General features: G+C 39.0%; 1 protein-coding gene across 2 annotated transcripts; it reads right to left on the bottom strand.

Moving 5' to 3' along the window:
* Positions 1–1,182: 1,182 nt before the first annotated feature.
* Positions 1,183–27,400, bottom strand: RNASET2 (ribonuclease T2). 2 transcript variants are annotated; one of them, XM_061991601.1, is made up of 11 exons: positions 27,225–27,400; positions 26,151–26,233; positions 24,116–24,235; positions 23,234–23,294; positions 18,150–18,205; positions 17,317–17,374; positions 16,036–16,106; positions 10,067–10,180; positions 7,884–7,929; positions 7,596–7,670; positions 1,183–5,239 (listed from the first exon to the last, which is right to left on the bottom strand). In XM_061991601.1, exons 3-11 carry the CDS (start codon positions 24,202–24,204, stop codon positions 5,048–5,050), a joined length of 762 nt encoding a protein of 253 aa, XP_061847585.1. In that variant the 5' UTR covers positions 24,205–24,235; positions 26,151–26,233; positions 27,225–27,400; the 3' UTR covers positions 1,183–5,047. The 2 variants fall into 2 exon arrangements, with proteins under 2 accessions (XP_061847585.1, XP_061847584.1); XM_061991600.1 differs by lacking the exon at positions 26,151–26,233 and having other exon boundaries at positions 27,225–27,398.
* Between the last annotated feature and the right edge of the window lie 459 nt (positions 27,401–27,859).

The following is a 27,859-nucleotide window of genomic DNA, read 5'->3' as shown; positions in this document are numbered from 1 at the left end:
AACTGAGGTGCCCAAATTCAGGAACCCTGTGAAAATCCCCCTTCTCCCCTGTAAATGCCAGCACTTGCTATATTGCTGTGGTAGATACCTAGGCCATTCACATTTGTGGGACTTGGCTTGCAGCATATTGACCTCCCATGAGGGCACTGCAGTCCTGTCCTATCCTGCCACCACTTTTTTTCCTTCCAATGGGCAGTGGCTGGGGTCAGAAGCAACAACCCAGCACTCATCAGCCACTCAGGAAGCAGACAGGGGATGTGACAGAGGCCTGTGCCACCTCCATGTCAGCCTGTAAAGGTAGCTCTGCCCATCAGCTGGGCAAGGGCAACCAGTAACTGCTCCTACTAAAAACAGAAGTTTTCTCTGCTTTTCCCACCTCCTCTTCCTCTTGGTAGCAGCAGATCACCTGGCTGCTGGTAGAGAGACAGACATTACCTTAAACATTATATACATGTGCATGGGTAGCTACCTGAAGAAACCAAGTAGAAGCTGCTTTTTCCAATCTCATATTTCACGCTCCTGGTTTAGGATGAAGGGTTGTCCTTGGAAAAGGGACAGAGAGCCCAAGCCCTAAGCTACACACAAAGGCATGCTTATGCATTTTGCATGAGAGCACACAGAAAAAGGGTATAAACAAGCTAAGTCCCTTTGTGGAGTTGACTAGTGTTTTGGAGCATTGAGACTGCAGAAACAACCCCCCCTGCTGAGATTTATTTAATGATCCAGAAAATAATAAGGCCCCCATCTGCCCCAGGCTGTGCTGAATCTTCAAGGCTGACAGATTTCATTTTGCTTAAGGAAGTGAACAACACTTTGCAAATTTTAAGGCTCCCAATATACCTTTGTTTACCTCTTCTATTTCAATTGTGTTAATCCAACCCTTGAAATTATATACATCCTGATGAAAAGCAATTGCTATAGCTGGTAACTGTCTGGGAGCTGTTGCTAAAGAGAATATAATGGGCTGGACATGATCTTGGGTTTGAACCAGTACTACCTCATTCATTCATCTGCTCCTCTGGTTGCCCACAGTTAGACATAGCCCTTAATGCATCCCTGAAATGCATCACTTCAAATTTTACAGCATCTTGGCTCTTCTCCTCGTGAAAATCAGTCAGTAGGCTTTTAAAAGACAGTTGTATCTTCCTAGAAGTTAAGCACGTGGGATTGTCAAAAAAGAAATAATAGTAAACCATTGTGTTTTATTGCTACTTTAAAAGATTAACCATAGTAAATGAGAATATTTAATCTATGATAACATTGGTAAAATAATGTGGGTGTGGTTTTAAGGCAAATGCAGTACTTCACATATGTCCCTTTAAACAGGACTTTAAATAAGATTGTGAAAGCTTTTTTAGCCAACTTTGCCTTAACATTCATCAGTCATTTTTGACCCAGTATCAGGTTGCTGGTGCTGGCTTTGTGCTGTCTCCCTCCTTTTCTCTCTATCATTTCAGATTATGCAGTTTTCTCAAAGTATTAAAACTTATCAGCTTCCTCACATTTACTGAAAGTGAGATTAAAAAACACATGGAAACCATACTGTCTACTGCAGAGGCTGCTCATTTCTGACTCTTGTCTGCATTGACTGACTATTTTGCAAGACTCAGCTTTACCTTAGTTTCACACTGTGAACGCTGTTAAGTGTCTGTGCCCCTTCCTTGTACCTATTTGAAGTTGTTTGCTTTGCTTAAATTAATGTATTATGCTTGAACTGCAGAAAACTCATACTATATATTTTGTCTCCCTAAGCATTATTTGGCTTTTTGAAAGAAAAGATAATTTATACTGCAATTAAAAAACAATAAGGTTATTGATCTGAGCTTCCATTAAGCATAAGCCTGTGCAAGAACCAATGCTACCACTGTTTCCAAGTTCTAACTGTGAAGAGGACCAAGGAATTAAAAGAGCTGCAGAAAAAAGGCAAACACAACAATCACTCATTTAGCAGTACAGCATGTTGTTGAGGATTTTATAGCATTTTTTTATACTGTACCTGTTCATCCAAGGTAGCAACATTTATAGTGAGGACTGGCTGATTCCCCAGAAGGCTGTGCTGCCATTCAGCACGATCTTGACCAGCTTGAGAGTTGGGTAGAGAACTTCATGAGGTTCAACAAGGACTAGTGCAGGGTCCTGCATCTGGGAAGGAACAACCCCATGCACCAGTACAGGCTGGGGACAGACCTGCTGCAGAGCAACTCTGCAGAGAGAGAGACACTTAGGAGTCCTGATTCATAATAAACTAAGCATGAGCCAACAATGTGTCCTTGTGGTCAAGGCCAGTGGCATCCTGGGATTGAAGCATGAAAAAGAGTGTGGCCAGCAGGCCAAGGAAGGTTCTACTCCCCCTCTACTCTAGCCTGCTGAGGCCTCAGCTGGAGTCCTGTGTCCAGTTCTGGGCTGCGCAGCTCAAGAGGGACAGAGAACTACTTGAAGAGAGTCCAGGGAAGAGCTACCAAGATGATAGGGGCCTGGAGCATCTTCCTTATGAGGAAAGGCTGCAGGATCTGGACCTGTTCAACCTAGAGAAGACTGAGGAGGGACCTCATTAATATTTACAAGTATTTAAAAGATGTATGTCAAGAGGATGGGACACCTCTTTTCTGTAATATCTAGTGACAGGACCAGGGGTAATGAGACGAAGCCGGAACACAAAAAGTTCCATTTAAACTTAAGGTAAAATGTCTTTCCTGTGAGAGTGAGGGAGCCCTGGCACAGGCTGCCCAGGGAGGGTGTGGAGTCTCCTTTTCTGGAGGTTTTCCAAACCCGCCTGGATGTGTTCCTGAGTGATCTGATTTAGGTGGACCTGCTTGAGCGAGGGTGGGTGTGGGGGGGGGACTGGATAACATTTACAGGTCCCTTCCAACCCTACCATTCTATGATTCTAAGACTTTGCGAAGTCTATTGTTCTAATTAAGAAGTGTGTTCATAATCAGGTGACTGAAAAGCACTGAGCAAGACATTTGTGAGATGGTCTCATGGTAATTACCAACTTCTGTTTCCACTTCCCTTACTGATGATTAGCTTAACAAGCAAAGATATGGCACTATAGTCTGAGAGCTTTGAAAGGAGAACAAGGGACTTCAAAGGAAAAAAAATCTAAACCATTAAAAATACAGTACAGCTTTGAGGAAAAGGTGATTCTTGTATCTTTAAAAAAAAAAAAAAAGAACCAATCTTACGATGGAAACTGCAAATTAATATTCATTTTAAGTTGTTTGAACTTATGCAGTCCACTCAAAATCTATGCACTGTCTAAACTCTATTTGAAAGAGTTAGAGAGTTTTTAAAAGTACAAGAGCCTTGGGCCGCTCCCTTGCAGAGAAAAGCATTATTCCCAACAAGTCTCTGTTTTCTTTAGGCTAAGATAATTTCATAACTAGAAAGAAACATATATTAGTGATCTCAAAAATATTCCACAAAACCCAAGAACATTCTAGTCTTCTCAATCATTTTAGTTCAATCTTACTACTTCTTCTTGCTTAAAAGATGACAGCAGAAATGAGTGGATGAAGAATTTTGATTCTTCTGGTCATGTTCAGTATGAACTGACAATATCATAGCTACTACGAAAACATCAGATCTGAACACCATCAGTATACTAATACTAGTACACATTCATGTATTAATCTTGGGAAGGAAGACAAATTTAGGAAGAGAAGCCTTCGTGCTATTGAAATACAGATACAACAGAGTGCAAATCATACTAATTTCTTAGCTGTTAAAATAAATATCTGAGTTTCCACAGAAAGGACTAAAAAACACACAGCACTCTGGCATGGCAAGGTAATAGAACCTTAAATGAAAGGTTGTAGAGAAACATCAATAAGTAATAATGAGAGTAAACATGAATGGTTTCTAAACCACAAAAGGCATAAAAAATTCATTGCTAACACTACATTTCATGTTTTCACAGTATATTCTTCTAATAAGTGGTTCCTTGAGCCACAACTGTCTGTCTTTTAATGACAATGAGACACAGTACAATGCTGTGTAAACGATGTCATCCAAATTTGGTCTTCGGAAACATCCAACTTTGTGGCACGTTAATTGTCGCTATGGGATGGAGATGTACTATTTATAACATTTGTATTTAACACTGAAAATCCTGTAATATTTACTGTTTCATCTATAAAAAGCTGTTTCTTGGACAAAGAGATTATGTGACAATCTCATTTTTAAATAACAGTGCAGACACACTTGTGTGGTAATGCTAAATGTTCAAATACAACAGAAATCATTAACAACATATTTCTAGGGCCTAACATTTTCCTGTACTAGCAAGTAACTTTAAGATTGGTTGTTCATCAGTACTGTATGGAGCTACTGGAGCAAGATCAATCAAAGAATAGGTAAAGGCTACAAATACAGTCTTCCCGGGTCCTTTAGACAGAAGCGCCAAAATCTGGGGGACATTATCTCATTAAGTAGTTATGCAAAATTGTCATCTTTGGTCTGCTGTGATCTCCAAGGGAGAAGAGGTTTAATGCCTCAGAGGATGTAGCATCTGTTCAACACTTTTGGGGAGCAAGTTTGCGCAAGGTGGTACGTAAATACGTCTGGGAAAGGACCTCCAGACAGGTCTATCTAAGGTCTTTTTGTTTATTATATTTTCTTCTCAAGAAATTGCCACCTCAGAGAGACAAGCATCCTTTCAAAACAAAGAATGATTAAATTTCCCTGACTCACTGGAAAAAAAGAAAAGTGGCTGAAGTGGCAGACTGAACTGCAAGTGAAACTACAAAGTCATAGTTCTCTCTTGAACATTCATTCATACCATAAGCGAGCCAAAAAGTCCAGGCAAAGTTGTAAAACACATTCTGATCAGAGCCACAGCTGAACACTTCAGAATGTGTAACTGATATTACAACATGGACCATTCTTCTGCAATGGCAAGGGAAGCATGTTTTCCAGCAGAAATGTTCACAGCATGCCCGTGATATCAACAGGGCTTTATAATATTGCTAAGACTGCTTTCCGAGGTGTAATGTTCATGGATTTGGGTTTTGTTGTTTTTTAAGAAGTTTTTTTAACTTTTATGGCTTCATTTGTGATCTTGGACCTCTGACGGATAATAGGTTGGGAGAGAATCATTGCAGACAGAGAGCTCCTCAGTTCCAAGCTTCAAGTCAGCTTGCACTGGGTAGGATTCACCCTTCAGCGCTGTACAGTTTCTCAGCTGCAGTTCTTTGGTGAAGCAGAATTCAATCTGACCGATTGTTTGTGCTTTTTCACCCTAGAAACATGAAAGACGAGATCAGCTTGATGAGAAGAAAATAAGTCAGATATATTCAGATATATTGCCTTAACTATAGAATCCAGTAGTTATTATTTGTGTACTTGCCACTTTAAAAGCATGAAGGAGACAGGTACCAGAGGCATCCGCTCTGAACACCTTACAGCATACACTTGTCTTTAAGGAACAAGCATTCCAACAACATAATTTAGTAACTAGTTAGGCAGATTCCCCAAATTGTAAGCCTCATAATGTAACGCTGTGATACATTATCTTAGCATTTACTAACTGCACCATACGCAGAGCTGTTCACCTTTATGATGAGCTGTGGCTGAACTTTGTAAATATCGAAAGGTATGTGTGACCTGAAAGCCACCTTTCATCAACTCTTTTGGATGAGGATGGAAACTAAGGCAAAGAAAATTCTCAAAAAAAAAAAAAAAAAAAAAGAGAGAGAGAAATCTTGTGTTTGTAATAGCTTTTACTGAAAAGAATAAAGAAGTAACCTGTCAAAAGTAGCAGAAACAATTTTTGGACAACAGGACAGACTAAGAGGAAAAATATTTGCTATGAACAAGGCAGGCAGGAATGGAAGCCTTTTAGGTGGGGCAGATGATTACACAAAAATCCCCCAAAAAGCTCATGGAAAAGAACTGGTTTTAAAACTACAAAGCAGCACAAAAACAGATGTACAAGAGAAAAGTATCTGTGGTGGGAGTTTTGTCATTGGTTTGCTTTGGTTTTGGGTTGAGATTTTGTTGGTACCCCTGAAATGTACTTCAGGCATCAATAAGGCTGGAAGTCTGCACAGGGCTATCTTTAAATAACTGTGAGGTATTTTTTCTCCTATTACTCTTTAGCTGCAGCTGTTAAGCACAGGAGAGACAAGCTATAAATTACTTTGACATAATTTGAACAGTATCCTAATTGTACTAAAAGCATGGCAGAGCTACAGTGAACAGAGACAGAAACTGGCGTTTGGGTTAGCTCTGTATTTCTTCAGCATCAAGAGATGGTGAGTGTGTAACCCACATTCAACACATATTCCTCTGTTAATTAAACTAACACAAAAATACATTTAAAAAATAATTGTAACCTAGAATTCTTTTCACATGAAGAAACATCTGAGTATAAAAACCTCAGAGCACTACTAAAGCAAATGAGCCAACAACAGATATGCTGTTAAACTCCAACAGCAACCATATCTTGGCAAGTTTTCATAAAATAGTCATCTGTGTACAGACAATAACTCTGTCAAGTGTTTTGTACCAAATCACTTCTATCGAGATGAAATAATAAAGAACCACTTGTTAAAGGAAAAGCTATCTTGCAGGCTTGGTAGTATTTTGGTTTTTCCTTTAAAAAAAAAAAAAGCAGAGTAACCTAGCTGAAAAAGGAAAGAAACAGCTATGTAGCCTACCCATGTAATCCATGTTATTCTTCAGAATATGATTTTGTTCCTTCAAATGCGTTTTAGTTCAGATATGCTGACTTGTATTTTATACTATAACACACTCTCTATGTGCAACACATTCTCTACTGCATCATGATTCACAGTACAATCACCAGCAAGGAAAAAGCAGAAAGAAATCTAAATTCTAGACACTATTGGCTCAAAAGGAAACACTATAGTTATCTTGAACCACAGTGAAACTCAAAATGCCTTTTGGTACCTCTTTAGGTATGGGATTTTGAGAACAATCTCAGAGACAACCCTCTGAGCTGCTTTCTTTCTGATGGATTCTGTCCATTGAGTAACTGATTAATGCAAAACATGAGCCGTGTCCAGTGAAGGGAAGATTGTTGTTGAAAGGCAGTACCCCTGTCAAGGTAAACAGTCACTGGCTCCATTCAGTTCTCTCTTGCTTATTCTAGTAATTTGCTATATAACAACTGAACTTTAGCAGAAGGAGTACTTGGCTATAGCAACACCTCTAGCATAGTGGTCACAGCATTCATGCAAGAGATGCCAGCTCAAATCTTCTAAGACAGAGACCTGTAAAACCCAGTGCTTTCACTTTGAGTGAATACACTAACGGTAAAGAATGGGCATTTCCTCCAGTAATAATATTTCTGCACTGGGAAAAGGCTATGGCAACAGCACCATAAGATAAATTCAATAGTGTGGGCATGTAAGCAATGTTTTTATGAACCCAACTCCAAGAGTAACATCTAATTTACAAAGAGCCATATACACTAGTTTCACCATGCTTAAGATTTTTCTCTGTATATTTGTTCTTGTTTTTTGGTAAAAATTGCTTATCACTTAAGTCAATCAAACAAAATTCCATCAACTTTTTGTTGTTTTTTGGTTTTGGGGAGTTTAGGGAATGTGTATATGTGTTTGGGTTTTTACCTCTTCCGGAGGAAGACACTGTATCTTTGGTGTTACACCATAAAATCTTGTCAGAGCTTCCTTTATGGCAGTCATCTGAAAAATTAAAAAGCTTATATAAATCAGAAAGTCATGAGCACATCCAACACTGCCCACACTTGCTAAGTTGACAAAAACTTTTAGATAAAGCACAACGTTAAAGAACCATACAATTAAAAAAAAAATCATTTATTTTCTAGAAATTATTTGACCCCTGCTGGAAAAAAAGTACATACACATGATTTTGTTTTAGAAAAGATTGACTCTTACCTCGTAATATGAACTGCTTGGTTTTATCCCAGCTTTCAGCAGACAACTGAAACAATGATAAAATATTTTTCCATGGTTCTTTTATGCAAACACAACTTCACAAGGTAAATAGATAACAAGTGAGAACTTGGCAAGTATTATAGTGAAGGGAAACTTCTCTTCCATCCTCTGCCAGATCTATGAAAGGTTCCCCATTTTTGAAAGGCCACTTCCCATCCAACTCGACAGAGTCAGAATGAATCCTCGTCCCTATCATAATCTGACTTGATGAGAGAGTTGAGTCTTCAGACATAGCTATGAGAAAGGGCAATATTACTGTTATTTGCTGGAGCTTCAGAATGCTCCATTGAGTGCCAGGTAGGGCATTCAGTTTAATTTCCTCCTTTCCCCTGCGTTGAGGCATACCCCTGTGCTTTGGCCACCAGGAAGGTACAGAGGCAGGCTTGTGAGGTTGCTTTAGGATTGTGGGTGCACTTGCTGGGATTGGAGAGCATAGCACACTGGAGAGAGACCTCATGGTGAATCTGAATCAACATCAACATCAGGGCACAAACATCTCCTAATAAATATGTTTTTGAGGAGTAAAGGTTGTTCACATGAGAAGTAAGGTAATTCTCAAGAACCTCTAGCCTATATACTCCTTCCTTTAGATTCAGTCCCAAGAGGAGTCCACACTTTTAAGCTGACAAGATGACTTAGGACTCAACAGATGTCAAGTCTTCAAGTTCCAGCTTTTTCCATAAGTTGTGGGAATGTTCAGCATTTTGCAGGATTTAATCCATGACTGCTGATAATGTTCAACCCTTCCAAGGTCTACCTGCTTATCATAGTCATTTGACACTAGATATAAGGAGGCCAGTAAAACAGATGAGGTTCTGTCAATCACAGGAGCCTGCATGACATCCTCTTTTGAATTATTTCCTTTTTGGAATGAAAAAAAAAAAAATCTTTTCATCCCTACCATTAATTTTCCTCTTTCAATTGTAAATGAAGCACAATTAGAACATTAGCAGCTTTTATTCTTTTCAATAAAGATTAAATATGTTCATCTTTACATTGGAGAATATGCTGTGAGCAATTAATTACAACATGTAAGTCACATAATTGGTCACTGTGCCATCTGTAAAATGTTTTAGTCATACTATCACAGCTGTTTAGGCAATTGACCCACCAGACATTATTAATTTTAATACTACATATGACATGCTTTTAAGTGCTGCATCTAGAAAAATCTAATTAAGTTTTACAAAACATCTACAAAAATAAGAGGTGGTGTGGGAGAAAGACATTTTTTGTTTGTGCATATGCAAAGTGAATGAGACTTTGTTAGGAGATTGCCTGGACGAGACATTGACAGAACATGCAAAGGATTTTTTAAGATATGTTTCTAGATATGAAAGAACTCACTTCCTCTCTCCAACACTGTCCTATTACACAAAGACAATTCACAGCTGATAAATCTGAGTCAAACATTCTCCCACCATTACCAAGCACTGATCAGGAAAGGACTCTTGCTTTCTGCCATTCATCTGCACAGAAAATGGCAATCTACAGTGCTTGGACAACTTAATATTCCCACCGGGATTCTGTATCTTGAATGACCAGTGCTTTGGAACCATAAGGAGGAATCAGCCTCTAGGACAAAGCAAGTTTAACATCAGGGTTGTTTGAAAGGACAGCAAAGGGCTGTCTGCAGCGACCAAACACCACCCTTCAGGACATCCTCTCTTGCTGTTATCTCTCAGCCTTTTCCTGAGATGTTCTGCACTGTTTTACCTGCAGCTTGTCCTTTCCTCTGAGCAGAGCACTGTCTTTTCTAAACACAAGCATTTCAACTTCAGTATGACTCAGATGTCTCAGGGATTTTGTCATTTGATTTAAAAGTTTACAGGTACCACAGCTTTCAGTAGCAAGACACAGCTCACAGCTTCTCAAAATTTACTGGCTGACATTGTCTGAAATGATGCCAAGAGGAACACAGTTGACTTCACAGACTCTGATGTGACCAGAGATGTGCTTCTCAGAGTAGACAACCCTTGCTCTAAACTCCTGTACTAAAAATGATTCACACTAATACCCACTTCCCTTCTGCCATCAGATTTTTAGAGTTCTTTTTAGAATAGATTTGAAACTTTTAGAAACTATTTGAAAAAAGAGACAGAATACCCAGTTCATTTACGTACCCATTAAGATCAACCTGCTGGTAGAGTTCTAAGGCTTTACCAAAATATTTCTTCTGAGAATTAAGGATCTGAAGTGTGGCTGCACAAGTGCCATGTTTCTCCCACTCATGTTTCCTACAGGAAAGCAAAATTTAAGTTTTAGAAAACACTGCTTGCAGATACATGTGCTTCACAGGTTAGTCAGTATACTTAAATACTGAAATCATGTGAAAAGTAGGACCCTGCATTCCAAAAATACAGTGCGTGCAAAAAGCAAAACCGACAAAGATCACTCCCATGATTTCCATTACAGCAACGTTCATATATTTTTAGTAGAATTATTTACTAAGACATTTTGGACCATAAGGACAGTAAGGTAGAAGTCTAAGAAGTCCCTCATTTTATTTTGTAACATCAGACTATGAAAACACTCTTTCAGACAATGTCGTGTTAAAGATATATGAGTCGTCCTTAACATTGGCAGCTGCAAGAGAGACTTTTCAAATTAATTTAAGAGATGTAGAAGATAAGGGACAGGGTGGTCTAATTACTTTGGTATTATTACAGACCTGAGAAATTCTAAAGCAGTATTCTGTTATTCTATAAATGATACATATGAATTTATGCAGAAGTCATTTATAGATCAGCCTTTCACCTGTTACCCCACTAAAAGGATAACACTCCTCCCACACTTTCAGATATCTTTTTGAGATTTGGTCATTGCAAGGTGAGGAGACAAGTTATATACCAATGTGGAATAAAACATTACTTCATTCCAAAGCTGACTAAGAGAGCTTTGTCACAAGAGTGTGCCAAAACTTTATCAAGTCAAAAGTGCTGACTGTGTGTTTCTTTCAATTAAATTAGCTCAAATAGTTTGGGTGTCTGATGAATTTTTTAAGCTGTCTCCTTTGAATCAGTTTTTTTTCATAAAAATGAAAGGAAATTATGAAGTAAACATGCTCTTACAACACAAAGGTCTCTCAGTTACAAAAATGTCTGGAGGTCCAAATGGTCAGTTTTCCTAAAGAACAAATTTTTCTAAACTTCATATAAGTTCTAGTGGAGTTTATGTTCAATGCACTTCCAAAGCACTAAAACTTTTTCAGAACTGAGGGGACTAGGTTATTTTTGTTGGAACAGTGAAACTGCACAAGCTGCTAAAATAAGACTCAACTTTCACTTCAGACTGTGGCAGTTATTTTCATAGGCCTTGCTACTTGTTATGTTTCAGGCCTTGTGACACTGCTATTCCATCATCAAGTCTTCTAATACCACAAAACAGAGTGCAAATGAATGCAATTACTGCAATTTTACGGCAGACAAACTCAAATAGGACAAAAAATGGAACAACACTCAAAAGATATTCCTACCAACTCAGAAGTCTATTGAAAGCCTAAAATGTATAATCTTTAATAAGACCATCTGCAGACTTGGAGGGGTGATGGTGTCTTTTTTTTTTAACCTTCTTTTGTTTCAAATTTTCAGGAGTCACTTGTATTACACAGATATCAATTCCGCAGATATACACAAAAAGCTATCTAATCTAATCACAAATTCATGCCACTACCACACTACTCCTTGATCTTATGATGCCTTAAGTAACTCACAGAAAAACTGAGAAGTAAAAGGAGAACTATTATTCACTTGACAGTCTGTCCTTGAATTACCTACTCAAATAAAAACTTCAGATTTTTCTTAAGGAATGAAAACACTTTAAAAAGTTATGTTTACATCTAAATACATTCATACACCTGAACAGAGAATGAATAAAGTAATAGTGGTGTCAACAGATTTGAGGCAGGGGAGAAGATGGGTTACTAGGAGATTTTCTTATACATTCCCCAGCTTAGCCTTGTAGAGAGTTCTCATCTTGGCTGTAATACACAACTGTATGTTAAGTGAATTGTTTACTGCCTGGAGGAGTCCACTTTACATGGGCTAAGGAGCAGACTTTCCAACAAGGTATTTGACATTACTGATGAAAAGAGACAACAGTTTAAAGAAAATGAAAGCTCTTTTAGTGGTAAAATTAGCAAGAGATATTGAGCAGTTAGCTTGGATCAGAAGCAGATAATAGTCAAATCCAAGGGGCTATTGGAACAGCAGTAACCTGGAGGCTTTGCAAATAAGATGACAATTTTTCTTCAGAGAACATATGCATACATGTGTGTAAAACTAATGGTAAAATTTTGTGCCTGTCCTCTGAAGGCTTTCCACAGCACCTCTATTTAAGTGTCCTGCTGTTTCTATAAAGAAGGTAGAAATAGAGGGCCAAAGATCTCATAGTGCTCAAGCAGCACATTGTTGCTAACAAGGAACTGCTATTGGAGTGGTTTGGTCTAGTTCACATAGATCATAAGGCCCATGCAAATGGGGCTGTGGAGATCTCAAGTGAAAATACACAGAGCTACCCACAGACACTGCTCACATATCATCAACTACAGCAAGCCAAGTACAGGCTCAAGTATTTTAATCAGTCCTGTGAGCTTCCAGAATGGACAGTTGCTTTGGAGTCACTACAAAACAATTACTGAAATTTAAATGACACTTAACAGTGTTCCTTTATTTTTCAGCACAATCATGTGAAAAAAAAATTATGCAGATGCATCTAATTCTCACCATTCAGTACAGGCATGTGAAATTTCACCTTCTTCTATTTAAATGTAAACTGAAGCAGTAAGGAAATGAAGGCGCTGCAAGTAACTGAGAAAAACAAAAAAAAAGTTTTTTAATCAAAATAATTAGTATCTCAATGTTATTCACTGAGAAACATTATTGTCCTAGACCACAATAATACAGGTTAATCGTACTTGCCAACACAGCTGCCTGCATTCATGACAGCTATTTATCCTTCCGTACCTACCATACTCATGAGCTAGGCACTAGCACAGAGCACATGTCCTAACTGTCAAGAACTTTGCTGAATACTTTTTTTTCTTCCTTGTAGGATGCGAGTACCTTGGCAGGCACACAGAAGTGGGGCACTAGATTGGATTCAACAATGTAACTCATCCTTCTTCACTGTTTTCTCTATGGTCCTGTTAAGAATGTATTTTACATTTGCATATATCAAAGTTAAGTCCGTCAAATGAAGTTTTAGGAGACTGAAGAAATGCAAAGGAATTAAATTGGAACAGCTCAGCTGTGTGCAAAGGAAGCTGAACCTCAAAAATATTTTGCTTCCTGTTATGTACAAGGTCAGAGTTCCTCTAAACACTAAGTCATACATCCATGAGAAAGTCAAGAGCATACCAGGTAAGTCCAAAGATTGTAGAAACTACAATATGTACTACTCATAAAATATAGAAGATTACACACCCAGCTGCAGTACAGGCTAAATACTGTTTCCTTCTTCTGTATCCCACGTATAAACTTCTCATGAAGGGAATTATCTTGGTCTAAATATTTCTTTTTAATCAAATAAAAATTTCAACTAGTACAAAAGGATAGTTTCAGTTAAATTATGAGATACAAAGCACATATAACCCTTTATCCTGTATCAAGGCACTCTATCCTCACCAGTTCAAACTCTTGAGTAGTGATCGTCACAGTCCACAAGTTAACAAGGTGAACAAAGATGTGCAATTGCCTTTACAGAAGCACCAGCAGCCATCCTAAAAATAACCAAGAAGGTTCCTTACCTTCCCTCTTGTGGTAGTTTGACCCTGGCTGGATGCCAGGTGCCCACCACACCGCTCTATCTCCCACCTCCTCAGCAAGCCAGGGAAAGGGAGAAAGTAAGATGGAAGTCTCGTGGGTTGAGATAAAAACAGTTTAATAAAGAAACAGCAAAGCTGCACACGGGAAGTGAAGCAAAAAGCAAATAAAGCTGTTATTCTCTACTTCCCATCAGTAGCAATGTCAAGCCACCTCCCCAGAAGCAAGGCTTTGGCACGTGTAGTCGTGGCTTTTGGAAGGCCAGAAATGAGTCTTGCCTCCCCTTCCTGCTCCTCTCCCCCAGTTTATATTACTGAGCTGACGTCATATGGTATGGAATATCTCCTTGGTCAGCCTGAGTCAGCTGTTCTGGCCATGGTCCCTCCCAAGATCATGCCCACCCACAGCTATGGGTGAAGGTGGGGAAGGAATGCTGGAGGGACAGCCCTGATGCTGTGCGAGTGGTAGTCATAATATTGATATCAACAGTAAGCACAGCACTGCAAGAGCTGCTGTGGAAAATCACTACCATCCCAGACCCACTACACCTCTTAAGCCAGGGATACAGTTAGGAGGTAAAGCTAAGAAGAAACGTGCTACAAAATTACAGCAGTCTTGCTAAAACCCTGATGTGATAAGACATTCAATATCCATTTGCTTGTCACCAGTCATGCTCTTCACCTGATTAAGAAACCTTTAGTTGACACCAAGGAAAATTGTAAACAGTTTTATTTTCTGATCCTTATTTCTGCTATAATCAGGGGGTTTACACCATAGAGATTTATTATTTTTTTAATTTGAAGCAAATACAGTAATTTTAACTTAAGGGAGATGTACTACAGGACCTTACTGGCTTTCAGTTGGCTTAAAAGTTTGTGTTTGCAAGATCTGCTACCAATTACAATACTCTTGTCACCTTAATGAAAGGGAGTAAATTACTCTGTCAATCAAAAGATTAGTTAGAGTGTTATAATGTGATTTTTGTATTGCTTTTACAAGATTTCTAATTATATTTCCAGGCATTTAAATAAGTGCTATTTGCCAGCCTTTAACTGAAAAGGTAAAGGGTTTGATAATTCATACCTGCTGCCTACCAAAATAACTCTGTAAAATAAGGACTTGCATGCACCTGTATTTATGAACAGGTAGGTGGTCAGGGCATGGGAGGTGCTAGATTTATGGCACATTTTTATTATTCTAATTCCAGGAACAGTTTAACGTGCCATAAACTTCTGCTACCACAGAAAGAAGCAGTCATGCTCTCCCCAGCACAGTACAAGAACAGAGAAGTGGAGGGATGAGAAAGTGAGAATAACGCTTCTGACAGTTACAAGTTAGGTCGCCATAAGACACTTGTGGAATTAGTTTAAGAGTGAGGACAAATGTCTTCTGCAGAGCAGGGCCAAGACTAAAAGACACACGTTCCCTTCAAAGGTTTTCCCTAGTGACATAAGGGGGACAGTCACGCAAAGGAAAGCTTACGGGCACTTATATTTGAGATGGCTTTAAATGCTACTGCCTCTAGTTTCCCATCTGGTGAAACAACTTTCACTACAGAACCAGAAGAACAAATTTCATATTGATACCTTGTTTGAAGCAGCTAATGGCTTAGCAAATTAACTTCAATAGCCACTGATTTTAGTCTAAAATAATGCACTGGAACAAAAGCCTGTGCAAACTCAGATACCACCCACATCATTCCTTGGTCCAAGTGTCTGATTATTCAGAAGCAGAGAAACACAGAGAACAGGAGATCAAAATCTCCCCCCTTCCCACTAGCCAAGCAGGTTGATCTCATCTCTAAATAAATTCCCAGATGGGATTTTAGGATGCTAAGAATGAAAATTCTACAGAGAAGTGGCTAGGATGATCCAATGCATCCCATTTTAGTATTTCCTTCTCCGTGAGAAAGCTCAAAAGGAAAGGTCTGTAGGCCAGCAACACAACAAAGCTATCTAGGAAAAGAAGCCTGGAAGTTGCTCTTGCAATTAGCTGTGACATCCTACAAGTGCTATTGCTATTCAGAGTAAATGTGTCAACAGCAGCCTTTTCACCTCCCTGGGTGCAAAGCGAAGAAACACATTATTTTTCTCATTAAGTTTCACTTCTCCAAAACCTCTGCCATAGCTTTCTGCTTCAGCAGCTGCACTTGACAGGTGCTATAACAAGAAAACATTTATTTTTTTTATGTTAGTCTGACAAGACACACTGCTTTCAATGCCCTGCTGGTCACTGCTTCTCAAGTACAAGATCTTACCTGAATTACTTACTAAAGATGGAGTTTTCTATAAAATAGTATCAAAAATACTTCAACGTTTTTTTGTACTCACCAGAAATGGGTGCGATTCAGGGATGAATGAAGCACATCAGGCCAATAGCGTCTCATGTCTGATATAAGATCCTAAAAATATCACAATTATGGACCTTCAGTGTAGAAAACCTATTTCTTACACAATCTACATAACATTGATACATTTTCTAGAAATTAAGCCTCATCTTTCAGGATACTCTATGGAATAATTTAGTCACAGAAAAAGACTTTCCTCCAACTGTGTGTCCCTGCAGAAGTTGTTCCATCACACAGACTTTCACACTTATCTCAACCCTATTATCTCTGTTTATAACAAATTTGAATTAAATCATAGAATGACAGAATGGTAAGGATTGGAAAGGACCTTTGGAAGAGAAGATCGTCTAGTCCAACTCCCTGCTAAAGTAGGTTCACCTAGATCAGGTCACTCAGGAATACGGAGATTTTTTTATTTAAAAAAAAAACCAAAAAACCAAGAAAAATTTTAAAAAAACAAAACAAAAAAAAATCCCACTACTGCCCTGGGAGAAAGCCAAGAAAAATGTAGCCTGGATTCTTATTTCCTCTGTTCTAGCTTTCAAGTAGAAAATGGAACAGAGAACATGGACTGCCTGTAACCTTCTCCTCACAGGTACTTTTTGCCACTTAGATTCACCATTTATGTTCTCCAGACTTTTTTTTAAGGAGAATGTGGTTTATAGGGTCAAACCCCATGTCTATAAAATCAAGTAGAAACAGCTGCTACTGGTTACATGCATTGCAACTTCAAGTAGCACCAGAAGTACCTAATGAATTTGTGGAGCCCTTAAAAGAACGTATCTCTGCAAAATTAAAGAGTGATACATAACAAGCAACAAATTTTGCACCTAGGATGTGCAAAAGTAATTGCACTCAGTTCCGCTTAGTAGCACCATAGAATCATAGAATTGTAGGGTTGGAAGCGACCTTTAGAGATCTAGTCCAACTCCCCTGCAGAAGCAGGTTCACCTAGATCAGGTTGCATAGGAACATGTCCAGACGGGTCTTGAAAACCTCCAAGGAAGGAGACTCCACAAGCCCTCTGGGCAGCCTGTTCCACTGCTCCATCACTTGAACAGTAAAATAGTTTTTTCTTAAGTGGAGCTTCTTGTGTTCCAGCTTCATCCCATTATCCCTTGTCCTGTTGCTAGCTACCATAGAAAAAAGGGATGCCCCAACCTCCTGACACTCACACAGTTCCCGCAGCCTTTCATCGTATGAAAGATGTTCCATTCCCCTGATCATCTTTCATGCTATGACACTTTTTGTTTTAAATACATACCTTAATCTCAGTGACATTGAAATGCCATGTTTTATTACATTCTTCAGTCTTGTCAGGCCTAGAGAAGAAAAATAGAAGTGATAAAAGATGCCTCCTAATTCACTGATGGTAACTAACAGCATTCTACTCTATCTCACTACTCTGAATTTTAAATATGCATGGTTAGAGCTAGAGATTTTAATGTAAAATGCAAGTAACCCATCAGTTTCTAAAGTGTTTTACAAGTAAAAATTCAGGACATTAATCATTGCCAAAACATTTCCCATGCAGATGCTGTTAGGTCCTTCAGTCCCTCTCACTCTGTCCAACAAAGGGAGTGAAAGATATTAAAGTGTCTTGCACATGATGCCACTAACAACATTAACCTCTTTAATCACTGCACCATCATCACGGAAGTGATGATTCCACAAGTATCACCAAGACACTCACTGGAAACCTAGACATAGTGCTGTTCATCTTTCCAGGATGCATAGCCTCAGCTCCCAAACTGATTTTTTCCCAGTATTTATCAGGAAAATCTTTGAACTGCTGCCTTGACTATTTCAGTGAGTTGACTCCTTGGAAGCAAGTTAGTTTTTCCTGTACTTCTGCAATATTTGTGTTAAGATACTTCAAGCCACAAGCATGCATGAGCTCAACAAGTCATGAGATATGGAAGTATATTTCAGTTTCATACCAAACCATGAGGTTTTGATTTCCAACAAAATGAAGACATTTGTTTCAAGGAATCATAAAAACAGACAGATTAAGCCCTCAAAAAGAGCACTAAATGACTCAGTACAAAATTGGATTTTTCCTTTTCAGGATGAAATAAAATCCCTCTATGATCATACCACAGTCCATGGATTGTCCAGTACTCTGGAGGATCTTGACAATCGTTAGCACTCATCTGTGGAAAACAAAAAAAGCAGAATATTTGTTATATGTGTCCTCATTTACTGGTGGTCCAAGGGCCTAGTGAAACAGGACAACTTTTGCTTGCCCAAATCAGGAAGAGGTGCACTCCGGTTACTTGAGGCTGTTATGAATTGTGTCACTTAGCAGAGACCAAGTGGCATTAAAGTTTTGAAGCAGATCAAGGGAACATCAGGAGGCATCCTGACAGGCAGTGTTAAATTAAGATAAAGACTAACAGAAGGCTCCATGTCAAATGAATGGAACTAAATCTGCATTTATCATAATCCAAGTGTCAGCTCTCTCTGCTTTTCTGATCACCACATCTTTTCAAGGAGTGCAGAGCCATTAAAATAAAACCCATCAAAATCAACTGTAATATTAGACAAGCACACAATGACCTTTAAGAATCCAGGAGTAGTTTTATTGTTGGATTAAAAAGAAGAACTACAAAGAAGAGATGAAATTAGGCGTTTATTCCAAGTAAAGTGGGTAGAATGTATTTTTTAATATTTTCACTTGAGAGACAAGGATATGGAGAGTAAAGATTATATACATTCCTATAACAAAAAGTACTTGGTAGAAATTTTTGATAATGCAGGAAAAATAGCCTACATGTTATTTAGAGCAGTGGAGAGAGTTTGTGTGGTCAGATTTTGGTAGCAGGGGGCTAAAAAGAAAACTGCTTGAAGCTTCCCCTCTATCAGATAAGGCCAGTGGTAGTCAGCTCTGAGATGGACCTGCTTCTAACCAAGGCTGAGCTAATTACTGTTGGAGGTAATGCCTCTGTGATCAATATATTGGAGAAAGGGAAGAATTTACTGCATGGATGCAAACTGCAGCAGAAGCAAGGAGGGAGAACAACTCCTCTGCAGACACCAAGATTAGTGAAGAAGGAATGGGAGACGGAGGTGCTCCACGTGCTGGAGCAGAGATTCCTCTGCAGTCCATGGTGCAGCCCATGGTGAGAGAGGCCCTGCTCTGCAACCATGGAGGCCATGGAGGAGCAGAGATCCACCTGCAGCCTGTAGAGGACTGTGAACCTGGGGGAAGCCTGAACTGGGGCGGGCTACTGCCAAGACCTGGAAACCTGTGGACAGAAAGAAGCCCATGCCAGATAAGGTTTGTTGTCGGGACTTGTGACCCTCTAGGAGACTCACACTGGAGCCTCCTGTTCCTCAAGGACTGCATCCATGGAAGGGACCCACACTGGAGCAGTTTTGGAGCCTGTGGGAAGGACTCACATTGCAAAAGTTCATAAAGGACTGTCTCCCACGGGAGAAACCCCACACTGTAGCGGTGGGAAGTCTGAGTCCTCCTCCTCTGCTGAAAAGAAGCTGCAGCAGAGACAATCTATGCTGAACTGACTGTAACATCCATTCCCCATCCCCTGCAATGCTGGAGGGAAAAGGTAGAAACCCAGGAAGAGGGAAGGGGTGAGGGGAAGGCGTTTTAAGATTGAGTTATTTCTCATTATCCTTCTCTATTCTTATTGGCAATAAATTAATTTTCTTCAAATGGAGTCTATTTTGCCCTTGATGGTAATTGCTGAATAATTTCCCTGTTCTTATCTCGATCCATGAGCCTTTTGTTATATTTCCTCTCTCCGGTCCAGCTGAGGAGGGGGAGTGATAGGACAACTTTGGTGAGACTTGGCATCCAGCCAGGGTCAACATACCACAAACACCACAGAATATCATTACTGTATTGTCCCTGATTACTCTGCTTTGTAATTATGGCTCTTTTTAGTAAACATTTATAATTAAACAACAAGCTCCTCAGATTTTCTTTCCCTTTAATAATAGCTTTACTTTTTGTCTCTGTGTCCTGTCTTAATTATGCCACAAAGCCTTTTTGGTGATGCCAGAGCAAGAGCAGAATGTAAAGAGTAGAGTCTGTAATTTCACTAATTGCCTTCCACATGCCAAAGGCCAGTGGCAGCAAAACTGCAAGCTCTGCAATACTTTCTTGTTCTGTGCCCATTTCCTTCCTCTCCTCTCTTACCACAAAGTAAACCAAGCAACAGTTTTTCTCCTGAAAGGAGTATTTTCAACAATAACACACTGCAAATGCCTAAACAATATTAGTTCTATCATGAAAAGCTTTGTGAAGCTGAAAAGGTTCAGCTATCTAGCCTAAAATATAGCAAATAGCCAGCAGCTTAACACATCAACCTCTGAAAAACCACCTGACAGTTAACCAGCTTGCTCAATCAAGAGTGGTAACAAGAACAATGCAGTTGTACTCCTTGCCTAATCTTTAACCACAGTTCTCAGACCAGCTGCTGTCAGAAACATGGAAGCTCCTTTCATCTCTGAAACACACTGAAAAGTGAAATACCATCAAATTGTCACAGAAATGTTAGCTGTAGAGCTGCCTACACTACAAATCCCTTGGTATGGTGGCTTGTATATAGCAGAGGGTGGTGCTCCTGGATTACACAAAGATACACTAAATTTAAATAAAAAGTCAGCTTCTGGGAAGTGAAATATTTAATCTGGCTCTCCCTTTCAGCCATTCAGTTAAAATAGGCCATCTGTTTAATTATGACAGATTTCAAGTATTATTTTGTAGTGAAACATCACAACTGATACGGAAAACCCTCAGTTTTGAAACTGTGGAGAGCTCACCTCTTCAATTTCTTTTCCCCATATAGTATGTAATTATTCCTCTTCCTCCTTCCCCACGCCCTCTAGGGTAAAACCAATCAATAAATGGACCAAATTTATAAGGTCACTGAAAAAAACAAATGCGAGGAAAGAAATATAACAAATTTACTTCTTGTTGGACAACTCTCTACCATGAGCAGATGAGCTAAAACCTTTAATGTGTTTATCCTTAAATATAGTAAAGGCTTGTAAAAAACAACTAAACCAAACCTTATTGACAGAGAAGCTGGAGGGAAAGATTAAGAGTTCTCTGTAAGTTACACGGGCATTTAGGAAAAAATACCCCACAAATTTCTTTTGTTCAAAAACTGCATATATCAACAGCTGGACTCACTTTGACACACCTAGCTTAATATACAGAGAAACAAAGGTACTATTTTATCTAAGGATTTTTTTGATCGAATGCTCAATCACAAAAGTGTACTGTCCTCACCTTAGTCACTTTAATTCTTTTTATATTATGTGACTACTTCTATTTTTACCAAAGAAACTACTGTTTCTATTCTTCTTTTAAGCCTTTGCAATAAAATTATTGCCAATCCTAAAATTAGGAAACCTTTTATATCTTACGAAAAAAAAATAAACTGCTGCTTAACATTATATTCAATCTTGAATTCAGCTGTTCTATTCACCAGCCTATTCTGTTGTCCTTTGTTTGATTCTTTCATTTCATTAGCAGAAACGTACAGTAAAAGAGGGGTGACAGCAGAGTTCAGTACTCATTTCTTTATCATCCTTCCCACTCTCAACAGAGGAGGAACAAGCCTACAAACTTGTGCTGGATTTTACCCCATTTAACAAGGAAACACCCACAGAAGATTTTTTTTTTCTTGCAATCTCCAAGATGAAAGAGCTGCAATAATAGTTCTCTTTTTAAGTTCTTGACCATAAAAAAGAAGGGTGAAAGTCCTTCTTCTTAGTCTTGACTTGATCCTATTTCCACCTAACAGGATCTACATTAATTTGTGACCTGAAAGTTTAAGTGTCACATGAATTAGCCACATGAAGTTCAACACATTCAATACATTGTACCACAGGCACAATTTATTAAAAGAACATTAAATTAATCATCACCTGAGGTCTATGAATTTAGCTCAGATATCTTTCTAGCAGACATGTGACTGCAGGTCAACTATGTAGTACTGAAATTTCTAATCATATGATGAGGAAGAACATCTCTCTTCCTCCTTCACTGTCTCACTGCAGCAGTCAGTAGTTAAATCCTAGGGTTATTATTGCTTCCATGATACTCACAACTTTATTTTACTAGACTAGTTTAGAAGTGAAATTCAGCAGAAAATTAGACACAAATTGCAAGAAATCTGCCCCTATTCCCTCTCAAAGAGCAAACAAAACTGGAACAGCAGCCTCTCCTTGGTCTCAGTCTGAGTTTTGTTGTTGATACATTTAACTAATGTGAAGTACATCTCCTTTTCCTCAGAAATTTAGGTAGTATGTGGCTTTTGCTGCTACAGCTCTTATACCTACTTCCAGAAACAAGAATGAGAAACAAAAAAGTATCTAAAGCACAAAAACCAAGACACTAATATTATAATACATAAACCAAGTGTCTCAGAACTGAGATCTTTATTGGTACAAACATATTTGCCCAAAACTGAAGCTTCTTCTATTCACAGTGTTCTTCATCCTTGTGTTGGTAAATCAGATCACATCTTACATTTTAAAGCACAGCATTTTTTTAACTTAGTTTTATGAGAAGAGGTCTTTGAGTGTTTTAAGCATAGGAAAAATGTTCTACTTATCAGATGGTAGTAGGTATTTAATACCAAAACAGAAATAACTAGCACACTTCTTAGTTGTACTTCTGACTGATGTGTTAGAAGGGTGAGTTCATTTTTGACTCCAACCCTTCAAACACAAAAATGCTCAGAGAGACCTACCATGACAGCTTTATAGCTCTCTTCCTCCATGTTTGACAGCTTAGCATTAAAACACTGGAGTCAACATTGTAACACTAAAACTTGTCCTGCAGCAGATAGTTTAAGTACTAATCTGCTCTCTTCAGGTACACAAAGCAGGGAAGTGTCCTTACAGAGTCTGGTGAAAATCTAGGGTTAAGTTTACAATCAATGAGCAATTAAGCCTCAGAGTACAGTATGTCCTACATTGACTATTGCATCTGTAAGACACCACAATCCTGTCTTGTTTACTGCTACTCTGGATGCAGGGGGAGTATAAAAAGTTGCACCAAGGGCAGTAGAAGCCTTTATAGAGATACAAGGGCGTAAGAAAGTAAGTGCTTGACAGGCTTTGTTCATCCCGTTTTCAAGTATTTACTGTCCAAGGCTACTTTTGTCAGGGTAAAAGAGAACAAAACTACAAAAATATCTCACCTTACATACAGTCACTGGCCAATGATGAGCCAGATACAGCTTGTTCCAGGTATGAGGGTGGCTGTCATGGAAGAAAGAAAGACAAATCTATTTTTCCTCAAGCATTTTTAACACTTTCAGCCATTATCTTTATGATGACTTACAGTTGGTTGTTGTTTATAGCTTCTTTCACAATATTTGAGAACTTCAAAGAACTTGCTGCAATGTAGCCATTAGATGAAGTTCAGCACTGAACTGAGCACCCTTAACCACTCTTTTGCCAAAACATTGCAAGAAAGGAGAACCATTCATTTGCTAACATGATGCAATAGGATTTGAACTTTTTACCACAGAAGGGTGTGATTTAGGACATGAGTTCTCCCATAGCCTGTTGGCATTCAAACTCTGATTTTGCCAAACGCAATAACCACCAAAAGGCTGTACAGCACTGATACAGCCCCCAGTTGGGATGCTGTATTAAAAGGAATTTAAAGTTACTGGAACTGAGAAAACAGCAAGGGAAAAAAGATTAGAAGTAGTACACAGTGTAACAGATGGTTATTTTAAGTCCCCAAATTATTTCTGATTGTTGTCATTACTATGTCACAAGTCTAAACAAGTATCAGTTTAAAGCAAGTTTGCAAAGCTTTTAAGTACAATGAATGTAATTTAACTTCCACTCTTTCATGCTGATGCAGTTACAATTACTGTAAAGCCTTTCTTAAGCATGACCCTCACTCCTCCAATTAATGTAAATGTCTCATTTTACCAGTCAACTAAGGGAAAAGTAACACATTAAAAATAGCCCATAATAGAAGAAGAAAATTTACATTCATTAGAAGTTAAACTACTCTGCTCTGAACTTAAAGAGATGCCAGAGATTTTTTTTAAAGCATAACTTACCTTTGAATGAATTTATCTGAAGTACACCAACAGCATACTGCCATAGAAAAGCAACCCAAAATCCAATAGTGCAGCTTTGTAGGCTTCATTTTTTTCAATCAAATAGCTCTAAAAAAAGTGCTAAAGGAAGAAATCTGTTAATTATTCAATGCACTAAATTGCAAGTGTTAAAATGCAGAAAAACATTACTACCTCAAAACCAGCAAGTAATATCAGTTCCAGACTACATTCACAATCCTAAGTGGAACAAAGATCTCTTTCTAGGTTGTTCCTGATTCCACACCTTGTATGCTAATTTTCATAAACGAATGGCATCAAGGATGAGATCACAGCTTCCTTTCTTTCCTTTTCTTGCAGACAGTCCCAATAGAATCACTTTAAATATAATTTTTTACAATAAAGATTTGTAAATCTTCTATGCAACCACACGTTATGCAATGCAAGACTCTATTTGTGGTCAGCTCAAATGCCCAAAGTGATTCATTAAAGAAACTTTTAATTTAACATTGAATATTCACGTTGAATTAACCAAAACAAATATAAGAAACTTAATGGAAGTGAAGCATGATGTCCAAGGGTGAAATTCTCAGATGACTATTAATCTCATGCCAAAAAAAATCAAAAAGCTACTAAAGGAAGAAGGGTTTCTGTTTTTGTTATAAATCTGAGACAGCCTCTATGAAACCATACACTATCTGCCTACTACCTCATGAACCCTAGAAGCCAGGGCAGAAAATAGAAAACCTCAAATCAACTTAACTTTCACCAATAGAAGGCCTTTCACTTCGCACAGACCAAAAAACCCCAGCTGCCTCCTGCATTTCACAGCATTTCAAATGCTACCTCCTATATGCCAGAAATAGATGTACATTCATATATTTACATGCAATTATTAATGCATCACCAAACCTACTTGCCAACTTCCTCAAAATGAGAACCCTAAAAAAAAAAAAAAAAAAGCACTATTGCATGTAGCTTATTTGTCCCTTCTAAGATCACTCACTACACATCATATCCTTTTTTCTATGATGGTTTCAAAGTTAATCCTTTCTTAGTCAAATAAAGCCAGTGAAGACATTGCTGATTCAGCCATTAAGGCTAATTGGAGGAAATGCAATGTAATTCTGATCCATGACACATTATAAACAAAAGTCCATTTGCCCACTCCTATGGCATGGCTCTGAACCCAGACTGCAAGCCCCCCTGAATGCCCTATGCTGCAGTCATGGCAGAGCTGATGTACACAGAAGGCTGTCTCCCAGCTTGCAAAATGTGTTGAGATTTCAAAAAACAATGAGAGGTTTGGGCAACAACTGTAACAGTTAACCAGCAACAACTATCAAAGTTTTGTAAAATTGAAAGATAACTACAGCTTTTAAGAAACTAATCAATTTCATGTGTTAATAACTCTCTAATTCATAATGGATGTATTATGAAGTATTTCCTCAACACTGATTTACTCAAGCTGACCTTTTATTCACCTGGGACATGATGGTAGGAGGTGAAACATGCATCAGTATCACCTGAAAAGCATCTACATGATGTACAGTTGAGGAAATACATACCTAAATGAAAATTATGTTAACGACTAAGATGTATGAAGCACACCCAATTTAATAAAAATTGCTTCTATTTAATAAAAATTACACTGGATTACTAATTCCACAAATAGAAGCAAGAATATATTAACAAATCTTACACCAATTCTTCTTCTATAGTAAGAAGAAACAGGGATTTCATATTACAAACGTTAGTTACAAAAAAAAAGTCATGATGGTCCAAAAGACTTGATAATGAAGAAAACTTAAAACTTCAAAATGAAATATGCACACATACATAAAATCATTATTCAAAACTAGGCCATTGACTAATTTTCACTACAGACAAAATTCCACAGAATAAGAACAGCTTTGAGATGACTCTTGGTTTATTATACTCAGATACAAACACACAACGGGGGTGCATGTCTTAATAACCAAGTCAGGACAAGATCACTTTCAGCTATGTATCACTCAATGCTCGTTATCAAAATTACCTGTCCGGGCTCATCAAGCATTAGGGAGAACTTGTAGTAGGTAGTGATGAAATCTTTCTTGAATGCATTTACTTCTTGAAGGCCTGCTGACACAGCATATGTTTCTTTTGGACACTAACAATTAGCTACCTGTATCCTACTCCCTTATTTGTAACTTATGCAAGTTACAAAACTGGATGCCAGAAGCATAAATTTAATTTTTAACAACCCTCTCAACTCTGGCAACTTTTACCTCCACAGCCCACTCCCAGCTAATCATTCAACCTAAGCTTGAGGGCTGGCCTAAGTAACTACAAAAAGTGCTTTAAAGATTTTTCACATGTGATACTTACATCCATTGATGCAAAAGCTTTTTTGCAAAACTTTCTCACTAATTCCTTCACAAAGTACAATTCAAAGCAGAACCTGGGCAGCAGTGATTTAAGGGCAAGCCAGGTAGGAGCCTGGTGCTGTGCTTGGCCCTTCCACTGGCTTCCTGGGGAAGTCCTGAGGAAAGCTGCACCTTGCTTTCCTCGCATATGAACTAACACGTCCTCTGCTTTTCATGCAGTGTTGTAAGATTTAACCTTCTGACAGTGAAAAGTACTTGCACCTAATAAACAAAGGTATTTACAAAGGTATTTTTATAAATCGTAAAGAATGCATCAGAGCAGACAATCTAAACAGGGAGGATGCCAAAGCTGATGACAAGTGTAAAAACAAAAACTATAAACAGTTTTTTCCAACTCTGGGAAACGCTGCAATTGCTGGAATGACTTTCGATTCGCTTCACAAGGAATTTATGGCATAAGAAACGAAACATGGTTATTACTTGAGCCTTCACTAGTCCTACAAATGCCACCTAACTTCGTGAAAGTTATCTCCCTGCAAACGACAGGCAAAAAAGCTTACACCTCGGGCAGGCCTGACGCCACTTGCCTCCTGCGCGGTAGGTCAAAAGGTGGGAAAAGGGAGTAGCTGGTGCGGTTTTCACATCGGATACCCGCTGCCTCGGATCCGAGGTCTCACCCATCCCCGGCCAGCCTCTCACCCGCCCCTCTGGGGCCCTGTCCAGGACCCACTGGCCCGCGCTACCTTCCGCCCGCTCCTCCGGCTCGGCCCCACAAGATCTCCCGCGTAGTCCAGGCCTCTCTCCACGGCCGAGCACAGCACTGCCACGAACGCCCTGCCTGAGCTCGCACTCTTCAGAGGCGGCGGCGGCGCGGGGAGCAGATCAGGGGGCGGAAGCAAAGATCAGCGCAGTGTCCCCGCCTTCTCCAGCGGGGCCTGCTGACAGCGGCTGCCAGGTGGTGTCCCGCGGCCTCCCCCGTTTCTCCGGCAACCTGTGGTCTGCTCAACCGGGAGCCTCCGCCGCCGCCCTGGGGAGCGAGAGGGGGAGCAGGAGTCGGCCCATGTGTACGCCAGCAAGGCAGAAACGCCGGTTAGTTGTGAGGGAAACCCATTTCTATGCGTGGTTTTGCGCATCTTAATGTTTGAGTTGGTTTTTTAATATATTCTGGCTTTTAGTTATGTGGATTTCCACTTGAAGATTTGTGCAGCACAGAGGTCTTGAGGAGTGCAATAAAGAAGCTCTGTATTTTTAAGTAGCCTACTCACATAGCAAATGGTAGACGATGAACTAAAGCAAACCCTGTAAGGGGAACAGAAGAATGCTGACACACGTGTTTGTGGTGTACTTCTCCAAAATAATGAGGGAAGTTTGAAATGGT

Source organism: Colius striatus, chromosome 2 (assembly GCF_028858725.1).
Source record: "Colius striatus isolate bColStr4 chromosome 2, bColStr4.1.hap1, whole genome shotgun sequence".
NCBI classification, from domain to species: domain Eukaryota; kingdom Metazoa; phylum Chordata; class Aves; order Coliiformes; family Coliidae; genus Colius; species Colius striatus.
Note: the sequence above shows the minus strand (reverse complement) of the source record. Positions and strands in the feature narration are given on the sequence as shown.